Here is a 20,063-nt window from a genome sequence, read left to right on the forward strand (position 1 = left end):
AATACCCATAGGCATCAGTTTTTATGCCTTGAGATGAATGCTGTGATACATGATGAATGTATTAGTAGCCAACTTTATGTCCTAATATCATGAACTCTCCCTTTTCAATTACAATTGATGACTAATTTCTGTTATAATTATACGAAAAAGCTGTTTGTTGTATGAGATAAAGTGTTGGGTAGTGAAAAGCCAGCACAAAAAGGATTGAGGTCCATGAGGATGCTGTACTTGATGAGTGGCAATACTAGACGAGAAAGGATCCGCAACAAATAAAAACACGAGATAAGAATAGGAACAATAACATTAAAGAGAGGGAGTTGGGCTAGCAAGCTAGCACCAATTGTAATAAGATGGTTAAATCTCGACTTAGCTGCTTTGGACATATGTGGAGGAAATCTATAGATTCTATAGTAAGAAGAATAGATCACATGGGTGGTGGATCAGTCGATAGATGTAGAGAAAAACCATGAAAAAATGTGAAGTCTACCAATGTAATGATGACAATGACACGTGACAAAAATAAGAGGTCAAAACTTTAATTTTTCTAAACTAATTCTTTGAACTAATTGAATCATAAACAATAACTTTTCATATAAGGGCATTTGGTCTAGTGGTATGATTCTCGCTTTGGGTGCGAGAGGTCCCGAGTTCGATTCTCGGAATGCCCCTTTTGAAGGTTAGGAGTTTAACTTTCCAATATATTAGTTAAATACCAAAAAGCTCTGTTTTTGTTTTGGAATCTGATAAGGTTGACTTATTAGTTTTTTAAGATCCAGAAGCTTTCAAGTTTTTATGCTTTTCATTTTTTAAGATCTGGAAGCTGTCAAGTTTTATCTACATACTAGTGTCTATACTTAAGTAAAAACTAGCATTAGGGACTGCATGTGGCTGCTTTATATGAATGCTGAACAGTGTATGGGTGTTAGCTGAAAAACAAGTGGGTCATATAAGACTATTGTGAGTCATAGTTTATCAAACTTTATCTTTAATGATAAAATCCCAAGTTAACCCCTGAATGGTAAATAAGTAAGTAGACTCTAATACTTTTTTCTTATAAACCAAGTTATCCTCTGCGCACAACAATAGAGACTAATATCCCAACTTAACTGAGATTCATTTGAGGAGATGATCTCTTATAACTGATGTTTTTTCTGTACGCAATAATCAGGGGTCGAACCTCCAACTAAATGTTTAAAAGACTCAAGCATCTAACCACTTTTGCCATACCATGGTAGTGACTCTTTGTTATTTTGCCTGGAAAAACATGTTAGCCTTAGAGATTGGTTGCTTCGTCCAGTGGTCTCATTATCATGAGAAGACACAGGAGCAGCCAGTTTCTGTTGGCTACGTTATATGTTGAAGAACAACTAACAATTGTGTATCCAAATAAGCAGATTTGGTCATTTTCATGCAATATTACAATACAACTGCAGACCATGTGTTATGCATTTACATTTTCAGCAGTAAACAATAAGACATATATTTCTCACCTAACCTTGCTTACTTCAATATGGGCATTTGGTCTAGTGGTATGATTCTCGCTTCGGGTGCAAGAGGTTCCGAGTTCGATTCTCGGAATGCCCCATTTTTTATATAATGTTAGTTAATTTAGTATTCTCGGTGTTTGAAAACTGCCCAAAACCAATTTTCATTCCATTTTTTTGGATCTTCTTCAATAAAATCTGTTCAGATCGGATTTTATATTCTTTCTGAAACCAATCCATAGCCAAATTACACACATATAGTTTGATTCGCATATTGCATTTATTTATTCGTATTAGAAATATGGTATTCAATGTTGATATCATTCTGATTTGATTTTTTTTGCTTTAGTCCTCATCAGAATACATAATGAGATCCTAATGCATATGGATATTAGAAAGAAATCTTGTCATTAACTTGTGTTGTGATTACCTGTGGTGAAAATCAGGTATAAATTAATTTTTTTCCTAAACCAATTGTGCAAGTAACTCACATATAGTACCAATTGTGCAAGTAACTCACATATAGTAAGACGTTATTAAAATGAGACATTCATAAACAAAACTTTTTGAAGCATTCCTAAAACATTTTTAAAGTAATTGCTTGAACTAACTAATATAGACATTCATAAACAAAACTTTTCATAGCAGGGCATTTGGTCTAGTGGTATGATTCTCGCTTTGGGTGCGAGAGGTCCGGAGTTCGATTCTCCGAATGCCCCTTTTTGGAAGGTTAGGAGTTTTATTTTAGGAGTTTTATTTTTCAACATCTTAGTTAAATACAAATATGCTCAGTATTTATTTATTTTTTGTTGAAGATCTTGAAGCTGACAATGTTGACTTATTAATTGGTTAGTTGAATCCTAATAAGCATCAGTTTTTATATTTTTATTTTTTTAAGATCTGGAAGCTGTCGAGTTTGACTTATATGCTGAGTACAGTACTAGTAGATAAATACTCCCTCCGTTTCAAAATACATGTCCAAGTCAACCACTTCGCATATGCCAATGCACAATTTTGACCGTTAATATCTTTAATTATCTAAAGTAAAAAATTATAAAAATTTAATATTTTGAAAATATTTGTCGAGACAAATCAAACAACATCTTACATGCTAATATTTGTATTTATACATTAGTAAAAAAGTATGGTCAAAGTAAGTCAAGTGAATAGTGCACATTGCAAAAATTGGACATGTATTTTGAAACGGAGGGAGTAATAATTAGTATTAGGCGCTGCATGCGAGTGTCTTGTTGAGATGAATGCTGGAACATATGAATACTGTGTATTGGTGTTGGCTGAAAAACATGTTGGCCAGTGAAGAATATTGTGAACCTGAATGGTAAATAAGTATAATACTATCGTTGATACCTTTTATTGGTAAACCAGGCTATCACAAGATTAAATCACAAGCAATCAGATTTGATTTAAAGCCAGTCAAAAATGGAAAAGAAAAACTAGTATGACATGCCAATATCATCCCTTCAAAGACCTTGATATCAGATTGCAATGTAATATTCAAATAGATTCATGTGGCAGAAGTTGAGAGCTTCAGTTCTTTGCTTTAAAATGTTTTACAAACCGACAAATAAGTGAGTCAATGTTGTTGGAGTTTTTACATGAGATCATGATGTAACAAACTTCCCTCCCATTGATTGATTTCAGTCCCCTGCACATGTGAAACAGCATCATATGAAAGGCAAGTACGGACACATCCTGATTAAAAGCTAAAATTTGAAATCAAAGGATCACACACTACTTTAATCTTTTCTGTCAGGTCTTGCTTAGACAAATCCCCAGGTTTATCAATCTTGTTACTTAGAACCAGCAGTGGAATCAGTTGAATCATGGTTTAACCCTAGCTGAACATTTAATTTTGAAGTTTTGTCTACACCGGTTCTACATCCGGTCTGATTCTGATTACTTTTGTTTCAAGCGATGAGTAAGCCAAAATAATAAGCCCAAAAATCTTATGAGTACAAATATTCGAACCATTTACGACATGTGATTAAAAAAATTAAAAAAAGTTATATCAAACTACAAAATATTTGAGTTTCATTTATTCACATTCAATGATAGACCATAGTATATTTGATTTTCGTAAATAGAAATACAAAAAGTAATGGCAAATGTGATGGGGCATGCAAAGAGAATGGAAACCATGCGGGTTGTGGCGGTTTTCTTTAGGATTTTAATGGCAAATGGCTCAAAGAATTTATGCGTAAGATTGAAGTTTGTGATGCTCTGCATGCAGAAATGTGGGGTTTATATTTGGGTTTGGAAGGTGATTCAAAATTGCTTATTGACATGGTTAGAAATAATTTCAAGAATAATGGGACGACCCCTTCATTGATTTGGCGTATCATAAATCTTTTGGACCATAGTTGACACATTGAGATTCATCATACCTGGCGAGAAGGCAATAGAAATGCTGATTGGCTTGCTAATTTCAACCTTACAATGAATTCTTGGGATTTTGTTGTTTTGGAGACCCCTCATATTGAGCTCAATAGTCTCCTCTTTGATGATATTTTTGAGGCTTGCATACCTAAGAATGTTCGTTTAGTTGTTTAGTTTTTTCCTTCTAAGCTTTTGCCCTCTTTATACTAAAAAAATGGTCATGTTAACCAATGTCCCGGGGGCACTGGTTAAGGAAGTTAAAAGAGAAAATTTTAAATTTAAAATGTCACTTTTTATACTTTTAAGACCTTTAATGCACAAGTTCCAATATAACATTACTATATTTGGCTTCCTTAACCAGTATCCGTTAACATTTCCCAAAAAAAATACAAAAAGTATATAAGATCATATTTAAATTAATTAAGTTTGAATTTGATTTAACAAATTGATTTAGATAAATTTGATCCATCCATATGAGATAATAATGAATAAAATAAAAAAAAACCCAAAATTAGGGATTTTTTTTTGTGGTTGTCGGGGTTTGAACCTCAGACCTTGCATATATTATGCATTGTTCCTACAACCGAGCTAAGATCACGAGGACACCAAAAATTAGGGATTAATAAAAGGATTGTAGCTTCATATTAAAAAAGAATTTTGTTGGTAAAAAAATTAAGGCAAAATTACTCCAAAAGTCTTTTATATTATTTATTTGTAACAATTGAATCTCTTTTTGTTGTTGTTACGTTCAAATATTTTATCTTATTTATTTGTAACACTTGAATCTTTATCCATTAAAACGTATACAGTTAGTTATTTCTTCATATTTTTTATTAAAAAAAGTATTGAAGTGACTTGCCACTGATGATTATTAATAATAGTTTTTATAATAAATGAGTAATTTTTATCGTAAAAAACTTTAAAAAAAAAAAAATATTCATCTTCTTCTTATATTCATCATCTTCACCATCATCATATTTTTCATCAAACCAATAAAATTCACATCAAAACATTAAAAAGTTTTAGTATCTCAAATCAAAATCTAAAAAACTCCAACCCTAATAATCAAATGTGCCTAGCCTCTTCAACGTTTTTTTTAACACTTTCCACCACATAACTTCAAGTATGTGCTTGAACTAACACGGTGAATTCTAGCTTCCCCTGTCTTGTCTCAACATGCACATGCATAGCATAGCAGGACTTCATCAGGTTGGTTATTCATCATTTTCTCACAGTATTATTCTTCTTTGTTAGCTTCATCTTTGCAATTTACGTACATCTTCTCTTCTATTGCTGTAAACTTGTCCTCTTCTTCAATACACCAATTGCATTGTTATATCTCAACTAAACCAACATTTTCATTTCAATATGCAATTTTACATTCAAATTTTTCTCACTATTGAAAACCATTTGCATCTCGTAACGGCTTTTATTCAAATAATTTGTCATTTTTCAAATATATAATGCTCTACTGTGAATGCCCGTTAACTGTTTGTTCAAATGTTTCTTCCAACTGTTTATTTAGACTTGAAAATTCTGGTGCATTTTGTGGTTACTTCTGGTGCACTGTAACTATAATTACACATGGATTCACTTTCTAAATTTGAGACATGAAAATGAGTCATATTATAAATCAATTGAGGAACTAAATATGTGCTACATTATACATAGAATGTTAAATGTATGCTACATTATAGAAGGTTGAGAGTCGTGCGTTGGATAATAATATGGTATGCATAGTGGTTATAAGTGGTGAGCAATCGCTAACCTTGCAAGTTGTGGTTTTGTAAAGTTGAGTTAGGACCAACTTAAATTTTAAGATAAAATGCAAAATGTAAACCTGAAGGCTCAAATTCGCAGTGCTATGTTCTGTGATAATTCCTCAAAGTAGTTCAGAATAGATTATAAACCCTTTAAAGGTTTGGGGAGTGAGCAGTGTAGGATTTCCCACTTTTGAACTATCACACATAATCATCACAATATGTTTGTAAGTTTTCATTGTCTTTGATGAATTCAATTTTTAACTGTAGGAAAAGAAGATATCCAATGCATAAAATACAGTGAGGTTATTGCAGTTAACACTTGAGTTTCATTCCTTCATCAAAATTAAAGGTAAAAGTTCAAGGTAAAAGTTTCATTCCTGGCCTTGACGGAATCCCCAATTTCAGTAAATATAACCACTAACGAGAAAAATACAGAAATATTCGGCAAGCACAAGGGTTAAGTACTAGAAATTACCCCTTCCCAAGGAAATGGGAGCATAGACAGAAATCAAGGTACATCATCAATCTCAGCACTTTGTGCTTGAAATGCTTTATCAAATTGGTTTTTTATGCATAGTTTTCATTTGCCTATTGCATTTATTTATCTCACAAGTCTCAGTAGAGCTATGGTATTCAATATTGATAACATTCTGGTTTGAATGTTCTTTTACTTCAGTCATGATCTGATTATGTAATGAGATCCTATTGGATATGATATGAATGTTAGCATAAAATATTGTCATCAAATTCGTTAGTGATGATCTGTGGTAAAAATAAGATGCATAAACATGTTTTTTCTTAAACAATTGTCTCAACTAACTTACCACCAAACTAAAACTTTTCATATCAGGGCATTTGATCTAGTGGTATGATTCTCGCTTTGGGTGCGAGGGGTCCCGAGTTCGATTCTCGGAATGCCCCTTTTTGAAGGTCAGGAGTTTAACTTTTTAATATTTTAGTTAAATACAAATAAGCTCATCTGGAAGTTGATAAGGTTGACTTATTAATTGGTTAATTAAATAGCCATAAGCCTCAGTTTTTATGCCTTGAGATGAATGCTGTGATACATGAATATTGTACTAGTAGCCAGAGTTATGTCCTAACATCACGAACTCTCACTTTTCAATTACAATTGGTAACTAATTTCTTATGAAAAGCTGCGTAGTTGTATGAGATAAAGTGTTGGGTAACAAAAAGCCAGCACAAAAAGGACTGAGGTCCATGAGGATGCTGTATTGGATGAGTGGAAATACTAGACATGATTCATAACAAAAAAAAAAAAAAAAAAAAGATAGGAATAGGAACAATTTTTGGTTTAGGATAGAACATTATGGCGGCATTTGATCCATGTAGCCGACCCCACTTAGTGGGATAAGGCTTGGTTGTTGTTGTTGTTGTATAGGAATAGGAACAATCACATTAAAGAGAGGGAGTTGGGCTAGCAAGCTAGCACCAATTGTAAATAAGATGGTTAAATCCCGACTTAGCTGGTTTGGACATGTGTGGAGGAAATCTATAGATTCTATAGTAAGGAGAATAGATCACATGGATGGTGGTTCAGTCGATAGATGTAGAGAAAGACCGCGAAAAAATACTAATGAGACTATTTAGTAATGCTTAATAGGTCCATACTTTTGTTATGTATACGATTTATGTTAGAACATATGATGACTTTTGATCCATGTCCAATTTTAACTAGTGGGATAAAACTTGATTGTTATCGTATATGTGAAAATGTAAGCCATTTTATTTTTAAATTTCAACAGTGAACTTGTGTATAATAGCAGTGCAAATGCAAATTTGGCAATACAACTCTCACATTGTAAAACGTTATTAAAATGTGAATGCTACCAATGTGATGATAACAATGACATGTGGTAAAAGTAAGAGATCTAAATTCCAATTTTTTCTAAGCTAATTGTCTGAATTAACTAATTCATAAACAAAACCTTTCATATCAGGGCATTTGGTCTAGTGGTATGATTCTCGCTTTGGGTGCGAGAGGTCCCGAGTTCGATTCTCGGAATGCCCCTGTTTTTTTATTAAATCCAAAAGTTTTTTTTTTTTTTAATATTGTTGAAGATCTGGAATCTGACAAGGTTGACTTATTTGTTTTTTAAGATCCAGAAGCTGTCAAGTTTTTATGCTTTTTCGTTTTTTAAGATCTGGAGCTGTCAAGTTTGATCTATATACTAGTAGTATTTATTATTACCTAACAATTAGCATTAGAGACTGCATGTGACTGCTGGGATACATGGATAGTGAATGGGTGTTGGCTGAAAAACAAGTTGGTCATGAAAGACTATTGTGGGTCACAGGTTATCTTAAAAGTTATGTTTTTAAACGCATCGATCTGAGATCAAACCTCTTACTAAATGATTAAATGACTCAAGTATCTACCACTTATGTCATACCATGGTGGTGACTCTTTGATGTCTTTACTTAGAATACCATCTTAGCTTTTGAGATGGTAGCTTCATCCAGTGGTCAACCGATTCATCCAGTGGTCTCATTATCATGAGAAGTCACAGGACGGTATTTAGCACCTGGTTTCTGTTGTCAATATTAAGATGTTGAAGAACAACTAACAATTGTGTATCCAAATAAGCAAATTTGGTCATTTTCATGCAATATTACATAACAACTGCCAGACCATGTGGTATGCATAAACAATTTCAATAGTAACCAAGAAGACATAGATCTCACCTAACCTTTGCTTACTTCAATATGGGCATTTGATCTAGTGGTATGATTCTTGCTTCGGGTGCGAGAGGTTCTGAGTTCGATTCTCGGGATGCCCCGTTTTTTATATAACGTTAGTTAATTTAGTTAATTACTCTCAGTGTTTGAAAACTGTACCCAAAACCAATTTTCATTAGATATTTTTGGATCTTCTTTTGTAGAATCTGTTTGGAAACAATATCATAATTGTTCTGAAACCGATTCATAGCCAATTGTACACATATAGTTTGATTTGGATATTGCATTTATTTATCTCATATTAGAAAAATGGTATTCAATGTTGATAACATTCTGGTTTGAATTTTTTTGCTTTAGTCCTCATCAGAAAACATAATGAGATCCTAATGGATATGGATATTAGAAAGAATTCTTGTCATTAACTTGTGTTATGATTACATGCGGTGAAAATAAGAGGTGTAAATTAATTTTTTTCCTAAAACAATTCTGCAAGTAACTCACACATAGTAAGATGTTATTAAAATGTGAATGCTATCAATGTAATGATGAAATGTGGTAAAAATAAGAGGTCTAAATTCATTTTTTACCGTAAGATAATTGCTTGAACTAACTAATACATACATTCACAAACAAAACTTATCATAGCAGGGCATTTGGTCTAGTGGTATGATTCTCGCTTTGGGTGCGAGAGGTCCGGAGTTCGATTCTCCGAATGCCCCTTTTTGAAGATTAGGAGTTTTATTTTTCTACATTTTAGTTAAATACAAATAAGCTCAGTATTTTTTATTTATTTATAGTTGAAGATCTTGAAGCTGAGAAGGTTGACTTATTAATTAGTTAGTTGAATCGCAATAAGCATCAGTTTGTATACTTCTAGTTTTTTAAGACCGGGAAGCTGTCAAGTTTGACTTATATGCTCTGTACAGTACTAGTAGATAAATAACAATTAACATCTTTTTTTTTTTTTTTTTTTTTTTTTTTTGACAAAATAACAATTAACATCTTGAAGGCTAGGAGATTAATTTTTCAATATTTTAGTCAAATACAAATAAGCTCGGTATTTTTTTATTTATTGTTGAAGATCTTGAAGATGAATGCTGCGTGTGAATGTCTTGTTGAGATGAATGCTGGAAGCCTGGAACACATGAATACTGTTTGTTGGTGTTGGCTGAAAAACATGTTGGTCTTTGAAGAATATTGTGAATCTGAATGGTATATAAGTAAGTAGACTCTCTTTGATACCTTTGATGGTAAACCAAGTTATCATATGATTTTATTTAAAGCCGTTCAAAAATGGAAAGGAAAGAAAAACTAGTATGACACAAACACACACCATTGTCATCCCTTCAATGACCTTGATATTAGTCTGCAAGGTAACATTCAAATAGAATCATAGGGCAGAAGTTGAGAGCTTCAGTTCTTTGCCTTAGAATGCTTTACAAACCAACAAATAACTGAGTCAATGTTGCTGGAGTTTTTACATGAGATTATGTTGCAACAAACTTCTCTCCCATTTATTGATTTCAGTCTCCAGTGCACGTGAAACAACATCAATGAAAGGAAAGTACAAGCACATCCTGAAAAAAGATAAAATTTTGAAATCAAAGGCTCACAATAGCTAGGCTAGACACATTACATAGTAGACTTACATCTTTTCTGTCAGGTCTTGCTTAAGACAAAGCACCAGGTTTGTCAATCTTATTACCAAGAACCAGAAGTTGAATCACATTTAAAGATGCTTAACAAATGATGGAGTTCATTTCTTGAGACAGGTGGATTCTCATAATCAGCTGCATCAACAATTTAACTGCAAGTTCCGACAAAAAAAAGTGGATGATAATTGGTTTTTATTAATGATGGCTTGGCTGGAAACAACTAAAGCTATATCTTGGCAATCTTAGTTTCACTAAAGTTTGAACTAGATACCCCTTTCAAGTGCAAGTTTGTAACAACATTGATGAAACAATATCATCCTAATAGTGTTCACATTGATGCAATCATCCAGGAAATATTGAGAGAAATAAATCAACACAACTTACATGGCACTGACATTTTTATTGAAGACGTGTTCGATGTCTAATATGATACAACGAAATATGTACCGACATTCTTCTACTTTAATTTTCTCGAATTGTTACCATTGTCAACTCGTCAATGTCATTGTCGTGTCTAGGTTAAATTTATGAGTATATTCAAAAACTTAGTTGGTAGTTAGTTTGTTTTTATTTTCCATTGATTTATCAAAACTATTTAAAAAAAAAAAATTCCTCTAAAAAATCCAAAGGGAAATAAATAAAAAGCCAATTCCTTCAACAACAAAAAAACAATAAAATTCCCTAAAAAATAAACAATAAAATTAAATAGAGTAAATTGCATTTGGCAGTTATGCTCCACATATTTCCTTCCACTCCAAACACTGGGAATTCTATCTTCTCCAATTCCATTCCCTCGCAATCTTCTTCTTCTTTAACTTCACATTTTCACTTCACGATCACATACTTCTTCTTCTATTGAAGTAAATTTGTCCGAATTGCACTGTTACCCATCTCAATTTTCACTCATCAAGTACCATTTTTTATTTTTCCAGGTAAGTCTTTCTTAACCTCAATATGCAATTCTACATTGGAAATTTTGCTCGCCGTTGAAAACCCATTTGCATCTAGTAACTGCTTTTATTCATAAAAATCGAAATTTATTGAATATATGGCTTTACCGTTAATGCCCTGTACCTGTTTGTTGAAATGTTTCTTCCAACTTTTTGTATAGATTCTAATATTTTGCTTCATTTTGTGGTTACTTATGGGTAGTGGGATTGTATGGATGCAAATTTTGGTGTGGCATTCTAATTTCTAAATACAAATGAATTCACCTTCTAGATTTGAGACATGAAAAGTAGTTATTATAGTGTAAAATCATTTTACTTAATTGATAATGTTATTGTGAACAGGCAATGAGGGCTTTGCGAACCCTTGAGGTATGGAAAATGGGAGTCGTCAACTATTTGGATGCGTTAAAACTGCAAGAAAAGCTAGTCTTGGATAGAAAATCTCATAAGAGATGTGATACTCTTCTATCTTTGCAACACCCTCCTACATACACAGTTGGCAAAAGACAAACTGTTCATAATTTATTAATCCCTCAGTCAGAATTGGAACAGATTGGCGCTGAGCTTCACTACACACAACGTGGAGGAGACATTACATTTCATGGTCCACACCAAGCCGTTTTATATCCTATTATATCGCTCCGGGACACGGGACTTGGTGCTAGAAAATTTGTAGAAAAAATTGAGTTAACTATGATTGAACTGGCAGGTCTATACGGTGTGAAAGCTTGTCCTGGACGGAAGTGCGAGACTGGGGTGTGGGTTGGAGAAAGAAAGATAGGTGCAATTGGTGTTCGGATATCGAATGCAATCACTTCTCATGGGATGGCGTTTAACATTGATCCTGATTTAAACTACTTTAGGCACATTGTACCGTGTGGAATTGCTGATAAAGAAGTGACATCTTTGAGAAGAGAGACAGATTTTGACCTTCCCGCAGAAGAAATAATACAAGAGCAGTTGGTTTCATGTTTTGCAAGAATTTTTGGTTATGATAACCTGGTTTGGAAGGAGGATGCTTCTATATTATCTGATAAAAATGAAACTGAATGAAACACAGCTCTTTTAGTGAACATAGTTGTATAACAGTTCTTTTCTTATATTGTTTTGAAGTATTTAACCAATGCAATTCTTGTTTATTCTTCATATACACATGTTCTTTCATTTTTGTCTATCCATATGATATGTGAATTGGGCAAGACCTATGTATTCTGCTTTTACTTGTTGAATTTTAGTGATCGACTGATGATTGATAATGATTAATTCAGTGCAATAGATTGATTCTATAAGTGTAATCATATAGTTTTGAATGATAAAAAGACCAAGATTACAAAACTTCACAAATTCATATGTTTGATATGAGTTGAAAATAGTATTTTCATATTGGTGTACTACATTCTCTAAAGGAGGTGATGAAAAAAATACATCATTACTACAATAACATGCTGATTTTCGCATACTCATACTCTTCCTCTCTGAATTCACTTTACTTTGGAGTAATACCTAATGCATATCTGATGATAACAGGTACAAGTTAGTAGTGTGCAGTACACTGATATGAGTTGACTGGTGGATTAGCTTGACTTCATGACCACATGCTGACTAATGTGCTGTGATGTTGCTGTGTTACTATATTCATTTCTCTCCAGATCTGGTGTGCAAAATCATATCAGGTAGAGACCACACCCCATATCTTACGGGATTGTAATCATGTTGAACAATTTGGTTGGATGTTGGGGCAACAAACTCAAGTCAGAACCCACCTTCCTTCTCTCGCATCACCAAACAAATTGATAAATGCAAAATAACCATCACTAGAGTCGCTCAGTCTCAGACATTTAATTGGAAAAATCTGTTGCACAAATTCTACTTTATTCTTGCTGACATAGACCATATGTTTTTTGTTAGCACGGAGAATATTGAAGCCACTGTCTCCACATGCAAATTTGATTCTAATAAAGTGAGACTCTGATTATAACACCTCCATTATTAAAAGCAGCATTTAGGAACCAATTGAGTACATCTATTCAGACCAAATACAGGATCACATCCTCGGTTGAAATATCTATCTAAGACCTCAAAACTACATCAAATTCAACACAAAAAGGTTACATGCTTTTGATGGAGCAATAATATATCAAGCATGCAGGAAAGTTATAGCATGTGGACACTCGCAGAATATCTGAATTAACATGAAACTAATTACAGTTTCACACATATTTTAAATGTTTCTTTCATAAACATTGTGTGCATGAAATTATAGTTTATTATTATTGAATTCTATACAAATCCAAGTAAAACTAATCGGTTGCGACTCTTGGAATATGATGAATTTGTTAGGAGTCTATCGTCCATTAGTAGCTGTAAATAAACTGCCCTGAAAATGAAGTTTTCCAATTCCTGAAAAGTAATCTTACCCAGCTCTGTTTAGCTGTGTTTGGCATGCTTATGAGAAATACAAGAATAAACAAATAAATATGGTCAAGAAAAGGAAACCCATTTCAACATCATGTGATTAGTCACATGATCCATATTAGCATGTGATGGAAACATTATAGAAATGTCTGAGAAGCATGGGATTTGATTAAGGATCACATGACTAGCTCCTTCCATTCCATGTTCTACTCCACAACACAACAAAATGTGGCAGGTCCAATAATCCATTATCCATGTACCTTCCTTCCCTTTCCTATTCCTCAAATCTGATTCTTTCACACAACTATTGAGCGGTTGAAAAAAATCTTAACTACATTATTTCATCCTTTTTAAAAGAGGGAAGGCAAGTTTATATTTATGCATTACACTAGTATCTTGAGTCCTTGATCAGAGTCCAATAACCTACTTGCTTTGTTCTCCATTGTCCATTAAAACCATCAGCCACCAACAAGCTATTGAGAAGAATTGCTTCCCTTTGAGATACATAGACTCTCACTACAATACATTCTTATGGGATAGTTCCAAGCACAACAATTCCATTCTTTTTTCTTGCCTCGTCTGTTGTTTATTTCGAGTAAAGCCTGCCATGATAACCACTCAACGTACTTTGTTGGGTCTCTTTGTCCTAATGCTCTTAAATTTAATGACATGTTCTATAGTTTTGATCAATAGTGAAACTAGAAGCAATCTTTTTGATAGGTTTCCGTCACGAAAGCTTTTAGTTCATGTTTCCTCCTTCTCTGCAAGTTTAAACAAGTCGGAAATATCTTATGAAGTCTCTCAGAGATCTGCAGACACAAGTTTAAGGAAGACTCCAGCTAGCAAATCAAATCCAATCCAGAACAAGTGACTTTGACATCATTTGCGTCTGCCGATCTCAATTTCAAGGAGCAATTAAATCTAACATCGTTCTAGAATTGTGTAGTTTTGTCTGGCTAGCATTTTGACTAGGTAAGAAAGCTGGATTTGTAATCAAGAGTACATCTTTCACATAGCTTCTAGGACTTTGTTAAGTTTTTATTTTTGTCTTGGATTACAAAATGAGTTATCATCTGATGTAATTGAAGCATATTATACTAGAAAATTAATTATGCAGCATTGCTCTGTACTTATGTTTTATTAGATTATATCTCTTGTAGTCCCAGTGGCAGATGTATACAAATAGTTATTTCTAATTTGGATGAAAAGTGTAACATAAAACCAAAAATAATCAAGCATGATACTGTAAACCATTTTATTATAATCTTTCAAAATTGAGACAAGTAACTATTGCTTGCTTCAGCAGAAGTTACAAAAAGTTGTTACTTTTTAGGCATGCATTTTCACATGTATACTTTCCAGAGAAAATCCTTTCCTCACACTTATATTCAGTGTTTTGGAGTAATTGGTTAGAGGATGTGTAACGGTCACATCATAGTCCCCGTGATGTAATGAAAGATCTATAGTTCCTCTACTGTCTGCTATGGCTGTTTGTGGCCCAGATCCCCACTCAAGAATCAGCTTGTCCACAACGTCTCCGGTTGGAGTATTTTGAAAATCTGCATCTGCAAGGAGTGTACTGTTGAAACCAGCCTGTGCTGGACCCACAAACATTACGATCCCTTGAACAGCAGGATGAGAGTAACCTTCTCTAAGAATCTCTTCAAAATACTCTGCCTGCCCAACACACAAAAAAAAAAATGCAAAAGAAATGTTCATATTCTATTTGTTCTTGTCATGGAATGTGGCTTGTAACTGTAATGCCAATGAAACTAAATATTCCTGTCATATACTGTTTAGCTTTTTTGCAAACGGATGAAAACAGATAGATAAACTATGCATCTTTGGTCTTGAATCACGAAGCATTGTATTTTGACTAGTGTAATAAGCAGAATTTATAAATAACAAATTTTCTTGAAGAGAATAAGTTTATTATATTACTTTTGAAGGTTGAGGAAATATACATACCTGATTTGGCTGAGGATCCACACTGGTTTCTGTGAGCCATATAGGGAGTCCAGTTTCTGCAAGAAGATCAAGACCTGACCTCATATAAGCAATGTTTGGCATGCCACTTGAAAAATGGCACTGCAACCCTATGGCCAGTGATATTCCAGCATTTCCTGGAAACTGCTGAATCTCCTTAAGCTTCCGGATATAATTGGCTGGGCTGGCATCCTTATCACCACTGTATTCGATAGTGTTATACTCATTCATGAACATGTTCGTTGTAGGATCAAGATGGTAAGCTGATGAATAGTATACTGCAGAGGCATTTTTGCCGAGGTTGTCCTCAAAAAAGTGGAAGTGGACATTCTCATTTACCACGTCCCATGCAATCAATTGTCCTTTATACCTTGAGACCACGGATTTCATTCTTTTTGCAGCTGCTTTTCGTAATTCATCAGGAGACAGGGACAAATCCCATTCAGGTTGACGTCTTTCACTGTCCCACAAAATGTTATGACCTCTGACAGATATGCCATTTTCCTTGGCAAATTTCAGCATGGCATCTGGGATAGTATAGTTTTCATGGCCATGAATTTTCTCTGTACTATACCACTTCATCTCGTTAGTGAAAGTTGTGTATTTGAATCTTGACAAAAACCATTTCTGGTAGTCACTGTTTGTGAGGATATGACGGTTCATCGCACATCCATATGGAAAATTTGCCCTTATTTGTTTAATAACAACTGTTGCTCCTTCCAACACTGTTTCATTTGGATGAGTTACCTGGAATCTCACCCTGCTCTTACGTACCTGTAGGTTATAAATCAGAGAACTTGTTAAGCATTTTTTCTGCTATACATCTACTACTGATTTTCATTATGCAATTTGGTATGCTATTGTGTTTGATCCTCTTAATGACAACATGCTTGACTATTGGTTGGCGAGGCCGAGAGTCGTGATGGTAGTACCAGTAATACAAAAATAAAAGCAACGATTCATCCCCTGGTGCAAAGCACAGGCACCTATGTGAAAACAATATAAGCATTAGCTTACCCTCTCAATGCTGCTATCTTGGTGTGATCTCCATTGCTTTCTGGTGAATGGTTGTAAGGAGACACTATCAACCCATAATTCCACAGTTGGATTCTCGCTCTGCATGCAAGTTAATGGTTACAAGCACTTTATGGTTACAAATTTTACTCAACTTCCAAGCATGAATAGTTCTCATAGAAAATGACACACTTCTAACTTAATTCTCCTATAGAAAATGAAATTTACATGCTATTTGAGTTTTTGTTCAGAAGAGGGTTAATTGTTAACATTTACACTTTTTCTTATGTGCAATGACACACTTGAGGAAATATGCAAAATAAGATAAGAAGAAAACCAATTCACCTCAAAAAGAATCTCAGCAGTGCTTGAAAAATTTGCAACTATGCCGCCTTTTAGCAGCGACCAGCATCCATGTTTGGCTATCACATGGCCCCCATGCACCAGTTCACTTCCATTTCTTTTAAATACAACCGACACAATGTCACTTCCTTCCCTGAGCTGAAACCAAGCTGAATATAAAGAATGTTTTAGAAAAGTAAAGTAATGAATCGCAAACATGGTAAACCATCCAATGTATATCATTAACATTCATCAAATAATCATAACGACAAAGAAACTGAGGTTACCAGAAAACATGTATATCATTCCTTTCTTCAGTTGGACCTTCTGTGAGAAACCATCCAATGTTTGTGTTCTATTGCGAGCAACGATGAATCTATTTCCCTCATTTGATATACGTTCCTCGATTGTTCCATTTCCAAACACTGTCCAACCTTTTATGTTGTGGTCAAATCCTGGGTTTACTATAATGCCACCTCCATATTGTGCCCTATTAGGTTCTGCCACACACTGCTTTATTCAAGGCATTGGCAACACAAGTAAGTTTATGTACTGATTGAAAACTTGCACAAACCCATATATATTTGGTTGATTCATAGAATAAGCTCAACTTAGGCCCTGTTTGGATAAACAACTTAATTTGCAGCTCATGCATAAGCCCTTATCATGATAAGCCCTACTATTTCTATAACAAAAGATAAAATAAAGTTAAATTATTTTGGTATAAGCTATAAGTTGTTTTCATAAGCTAAAAAAACTTATAAACATTTCATAAGCTGTGTTCATAAATTCTCATAATCAGTCTCACAAGTGCTTATGCAAGTAGACAAACTCAAAAAATTAAAACTATTATGTGTTGTTCAATTTATAGAATAAAAATGGGAACATGCAAACAAAAAATAAACTAGTAAACAATACTGTAATATTTTTGTCGGTATATAAAAGTAATAAAGAAAGAGATAAGGAAATGGCATTGCCTGAGTAGTGGCAGAATAATCATAAGGAATAGAATGTAGCCCTGATGAAACGTGAAGAAGGCAAGATGTGGTGAACAACAAAATGCATAGCTCTGCTGCTGCTGCTGCTGCTGCTGCACCGACCTTCATATTGTGTGATTTATCAAACAAACAAACAAACAACCCTTCAACTTATACACCGTCCACTGTATATCCATTTTCCAACATGTAAAGTGAAACATTGCAGTTGGTAAGTAACCGTTCATTAACTCACTACTTTTTTTCTTTATTAATTTATTACTGTACCTTCTTATTTACTACTATAGTGAAATTTCTCTCCTTTTTGCTTGACATAAATTTCTCTTGTTCAGTAAAACTCATACACACTCGGTTATGAAGATTGAAAATGTAAGTTCAAACATACGTTTAGTGCTTGAGTTTTTTTTTTTTTTTAGGAACAGTGCTTGAGTTATTTGTGGGATTGTGTTTCGAATCAGTATAACAACAATCAAATATTATTCCATTAAACGAGGATGGTTAGTTGAATCAAATTATGTCGTATTCGTCATATTTGTAAACAAAAAATTACTTGAATATATAATGTATTTGGTATATATTATTATAGACTAAATAAATTAGGTATTTAATAAACTTAAATTTTTATTTTTTTTTATAAATGTGACCAAGGGATGTTTTATATTAAACCATGTTTGGATGATCCAGTGAACTTAGCTCAGTTTGTATGAACAATGCATAATATATATACATGATTCGGAGTTCGAACCTCGACAACCACAAAAAAAAAAAAAAACCATATTTGGATTCAACTTATTAACCTTGAAATTTTTTCTAACAATTTCTCTTATAGTTTTTCTAGGATGTCTATCTCTTTTGATCGACTCTCCTCATATGATCTACTCTTCATATTATAACATATAGGTCTTCTCTCTACATGCTTAAATCATCTTTTCGTTACCACAACTCTCTCTCAAATGGTGTCATTTATAATCTTATCATATCTAGTCTTATCACTTACCAAACACAACATTCTTATTTTCGCTACGCTTACTTGATTCTCACGTTGTTTCTTAACCGTCAAACACTTCGTACCATACAACATCATTAGTGTGATGTTTTGAACCATTGCTTTACTCCCTCCGTTTATTTTTAAGTATCACTTTTGGAGAATTTTTTTGTTCCTATTTAAGTGTCACTTTACATAGTTCAATGCAACATTAAATGTTATTTTACTAATATTACCCTTATTTATTATTGTGGAGAGAGAAATATATGTAATGAGATATTAAATAAATAAGGTTATTATAGTAAAAATAGAAATTATTGTATCAAAAGTAGCAACATTTATTGATTGTCTTGGTTTGTGTAAAATGTCAAAATGTGACAATTAAAAAGGAACGGAGGTAGTAATTGTTTTTATTAATTATAATCTTAGTGTGGTCCCACATTTATTTAAGTCAACATAAAATGAGTAAACAATAAAATTGGTCCATGTTTTTTATGTCACTCTCAAATTAGTCATTGACTTTATTAATATTTCAAACTAATCATTGTCTTTGTCAAAAGTTTCTTAATCAGGTCCATTATTATGTGACAAAAACATAAAACATAACTTAATTAAACGGTTGGATTCTCTCTTCCTAGTTCTTCTCCTAGCTTTCTCTTGGTTCTTCTCCTATTTCTCTCCAAAAACCAGTTTTTCTAATGTTTGTACGTGAAAATGTTTCTATCTCTTTTTCTTTCTTTTCTCACTTAACTCCCTTAATTTCTATTTAATTTCTACTTAATTCCCATTAACCAAAAATAAATACTAATTCTACCTATTTCTATTTCTCCTATTATTTCCACAAATAATAAAACCACATTCATTTAAATAATACACAACTCCATGAATCATATAATAAAATAACATCACACCATATATCACATAAAAATCATATAATATATATTTCACATAAAATCACATATATATAACAAATAAAGTCATATAAAATATTCATCCATCTACTAAAAATAATAGAATAAAAATGGGGCGTTACATCTTCTCTCTACATGCTCAAATCATCTTTTCGTTACCACAACTCTCTCTCAAATGATGTCATTTATAATCTTATCATATCTAGTCTTATCACTTACCAAACACAACATTCTTATTTTCGCTACGCTTACTTGATTCTCACGTTGTTTCTTAACCGTCAAACACTTCGTACCATACAACATCATTAGTGTGATGTTTTGAACCATTGCTTTAATTGTTTTTATTAATTATAATCTTAGTGTGGTCCCACATTTATTTAAGTCAACATAAAATGAGTAAACAATAAAATTGGTCCATGTTTTTTATGTCACTCTCAAATTAGTCATTGATTTTATTAATATTTCA

At 33.2% G+C, this 20,063-nt stretch overlaps 2 protein-coding genes and 6 non-coding genes across 9 annotated transcripts; 7 read left to right on the top strand and 1 right to left on the bottom strand.

Annotated features, from left to right (window-relative positions):
* Positions 1 to 596: 596 nt before the first annotated feature.
* On the top strand, positions 597 to 668 carry TRNAP-UGG (transfer RNA proline (anticodon UGG)). The gene has a single exon. It is a non-coding gene; the product is annotated as a tRNA-Pro (tRNA).
* Positions 669 to 1,512: 844 nt separating this feature from the next.
* TRNAP-CGG (transfer RNA proline (anticodon CGG)) lies at positions 1,513 to 1,584 on the top strand. The gene has a single exon. It is a non-coding gene; the product is annotated as a tRNA-Pro (tRNA).
* Positions 1,585 to 2,131: 547 nt separating this feature from the next.
* TRNAP-UGG (transfer RNA proline (anticodon UGG)) lies at positions 2,132 to 2,203 on the top strand. Its single transcript has one exon. It is a non-coding gene; the product is annotated as a tRNA-Pro (tRNA).
* Positions 2,204 to 5,917: 3,714 nt separating this feature from the next.
* On the top strand, positions 5,918 to 14,493 carry LIP2 (lipoyltransferase 2). 2 transcript variants are annotated; one of them, XM_085740326.1, is made up of 2 exons: positions 5,918 to 6,157; positions 11,292 to 14,493. In XM_085740326.1, exon 2 carries the CDS (start codon positions 11,295 to 11,297, stop codon positions 12,000 to 12,002), a length of 708 nt encoding a protein of 235 aa, XP_085596452.1. In that variant the 5' UTR covers positions 5,918 to 6,157; positions 11,292 to 11,294; the 3' UTR covers positions 12,003 to 14,493. The 2 variants fall into 2 exon arrangements, with proteins under 2 accessions (XP_085596452.1, XP_085596451.1); XM_085740325.1 differs by lacking the exon at positions 5,918 to 6,157 and adding an exon at positions 7,606 to 10,931.
* TRNAP-UGG (transfer RNA proline (anticodon UGG)) lies at positions 6,494 to 6,565 on the top strand. The gene has a single exon. It is a non-coding gene; the product is annotated as a tRNA-Pro (tRNA).
* TRNAP-UGG (transfer RNA proline (anticodon UGG)) lies at positions 7,605 to 7,676 on the top strand. The gene has a single exon. It is a non-coding gene; the product is annotated as a tRNA-Pro (tRNA).
* On the top strand, positions 8,992 to 9,063 carry TRNAP-UGG (transfer RNA proline (anticodon UGG)). Its single transcript has one exon. It is a non-coding gene; the product is annotated as a tRNA-Pro (tRNA).
* A 99-nt stretch (positions 14,494 to 14,592) lies between the features above and the next one.
* LOC146958819 (endo-1,4-beta-xylanase 5-like) lies at positions 14,593 to 18,034 on the bottom strand. Its single transcript, XM_085740327.1, has 6 exons — positions 17,684 to 18,034; positions 16,994 to 17,216; positions 16,710 to 16,876; positions 16,368 to 16,466; positions 15,333 to 16,124; positions 14,593 to 15,041 (listed from the first exon to the last, which is right to left on the bottom strand). Exons 1-6 carry the CDS (start codon positions 17,810 to 17,812, stop codon positions 14,694 to 14,696), a joined length of 1,758 nt encoding a protein of 585 aa, XP_085596453.1. The 5' UTR covers positions 17,813 to 18,034; the 3' UTR covers positions 14,593 to 14,693.
* Positions 18,035 to 20,063: the final 2,029 nt, after the last annotated feature.

The sequence above is a fragment of the Medicago sativa genome, chromosome 1, assembly GCF_051527215.1.
Source record: "Medicago sativa cultivar Bolivia chromosome 1, Bolivia_mono, whole genome shotgun sequence".
Classification (NCBI taxonomy): domain Eukaryota; kingdom Viridiplantae; phylum Streptophyta; class Magnoliopsida; order Fabales; family Fabaceae; genus Medicago; species Medicago sativa.

Excerpts from the sequence above, each read along its gene's own strand:
- LIP2 (XM_085740326.1), top strand. The coding sequence starts at position 11,295 with ATGAGGGCTTTGCGAACCCTTGAGGTATGGAAAATGGGAGTCGTCAAC.
- LOC146958819 (XM_085740327.1), bottom strand. The coding sequence starts at position 17,812 with ATGAAGGTCGGTGCAGCAGCAGCAGCAGCAGCAGCAGAGCTATGCATT. Across the intron at positions 16,467-16,709 it reads CTGCTGAGATTCTTTTTGAG|AGCGAGAATCCAACTGTGGA; the intron begins GTGAATTGGTTT and ends ACTTGCATGCAG. Across the intron at positions 15,042-15,332 it reads TGGATCCTCAGCCAAATCAG|GCAGAGTATTTTGAAGAGAT; the intron begins GTATGTATATTT and ends TGTGTTGGGCAG.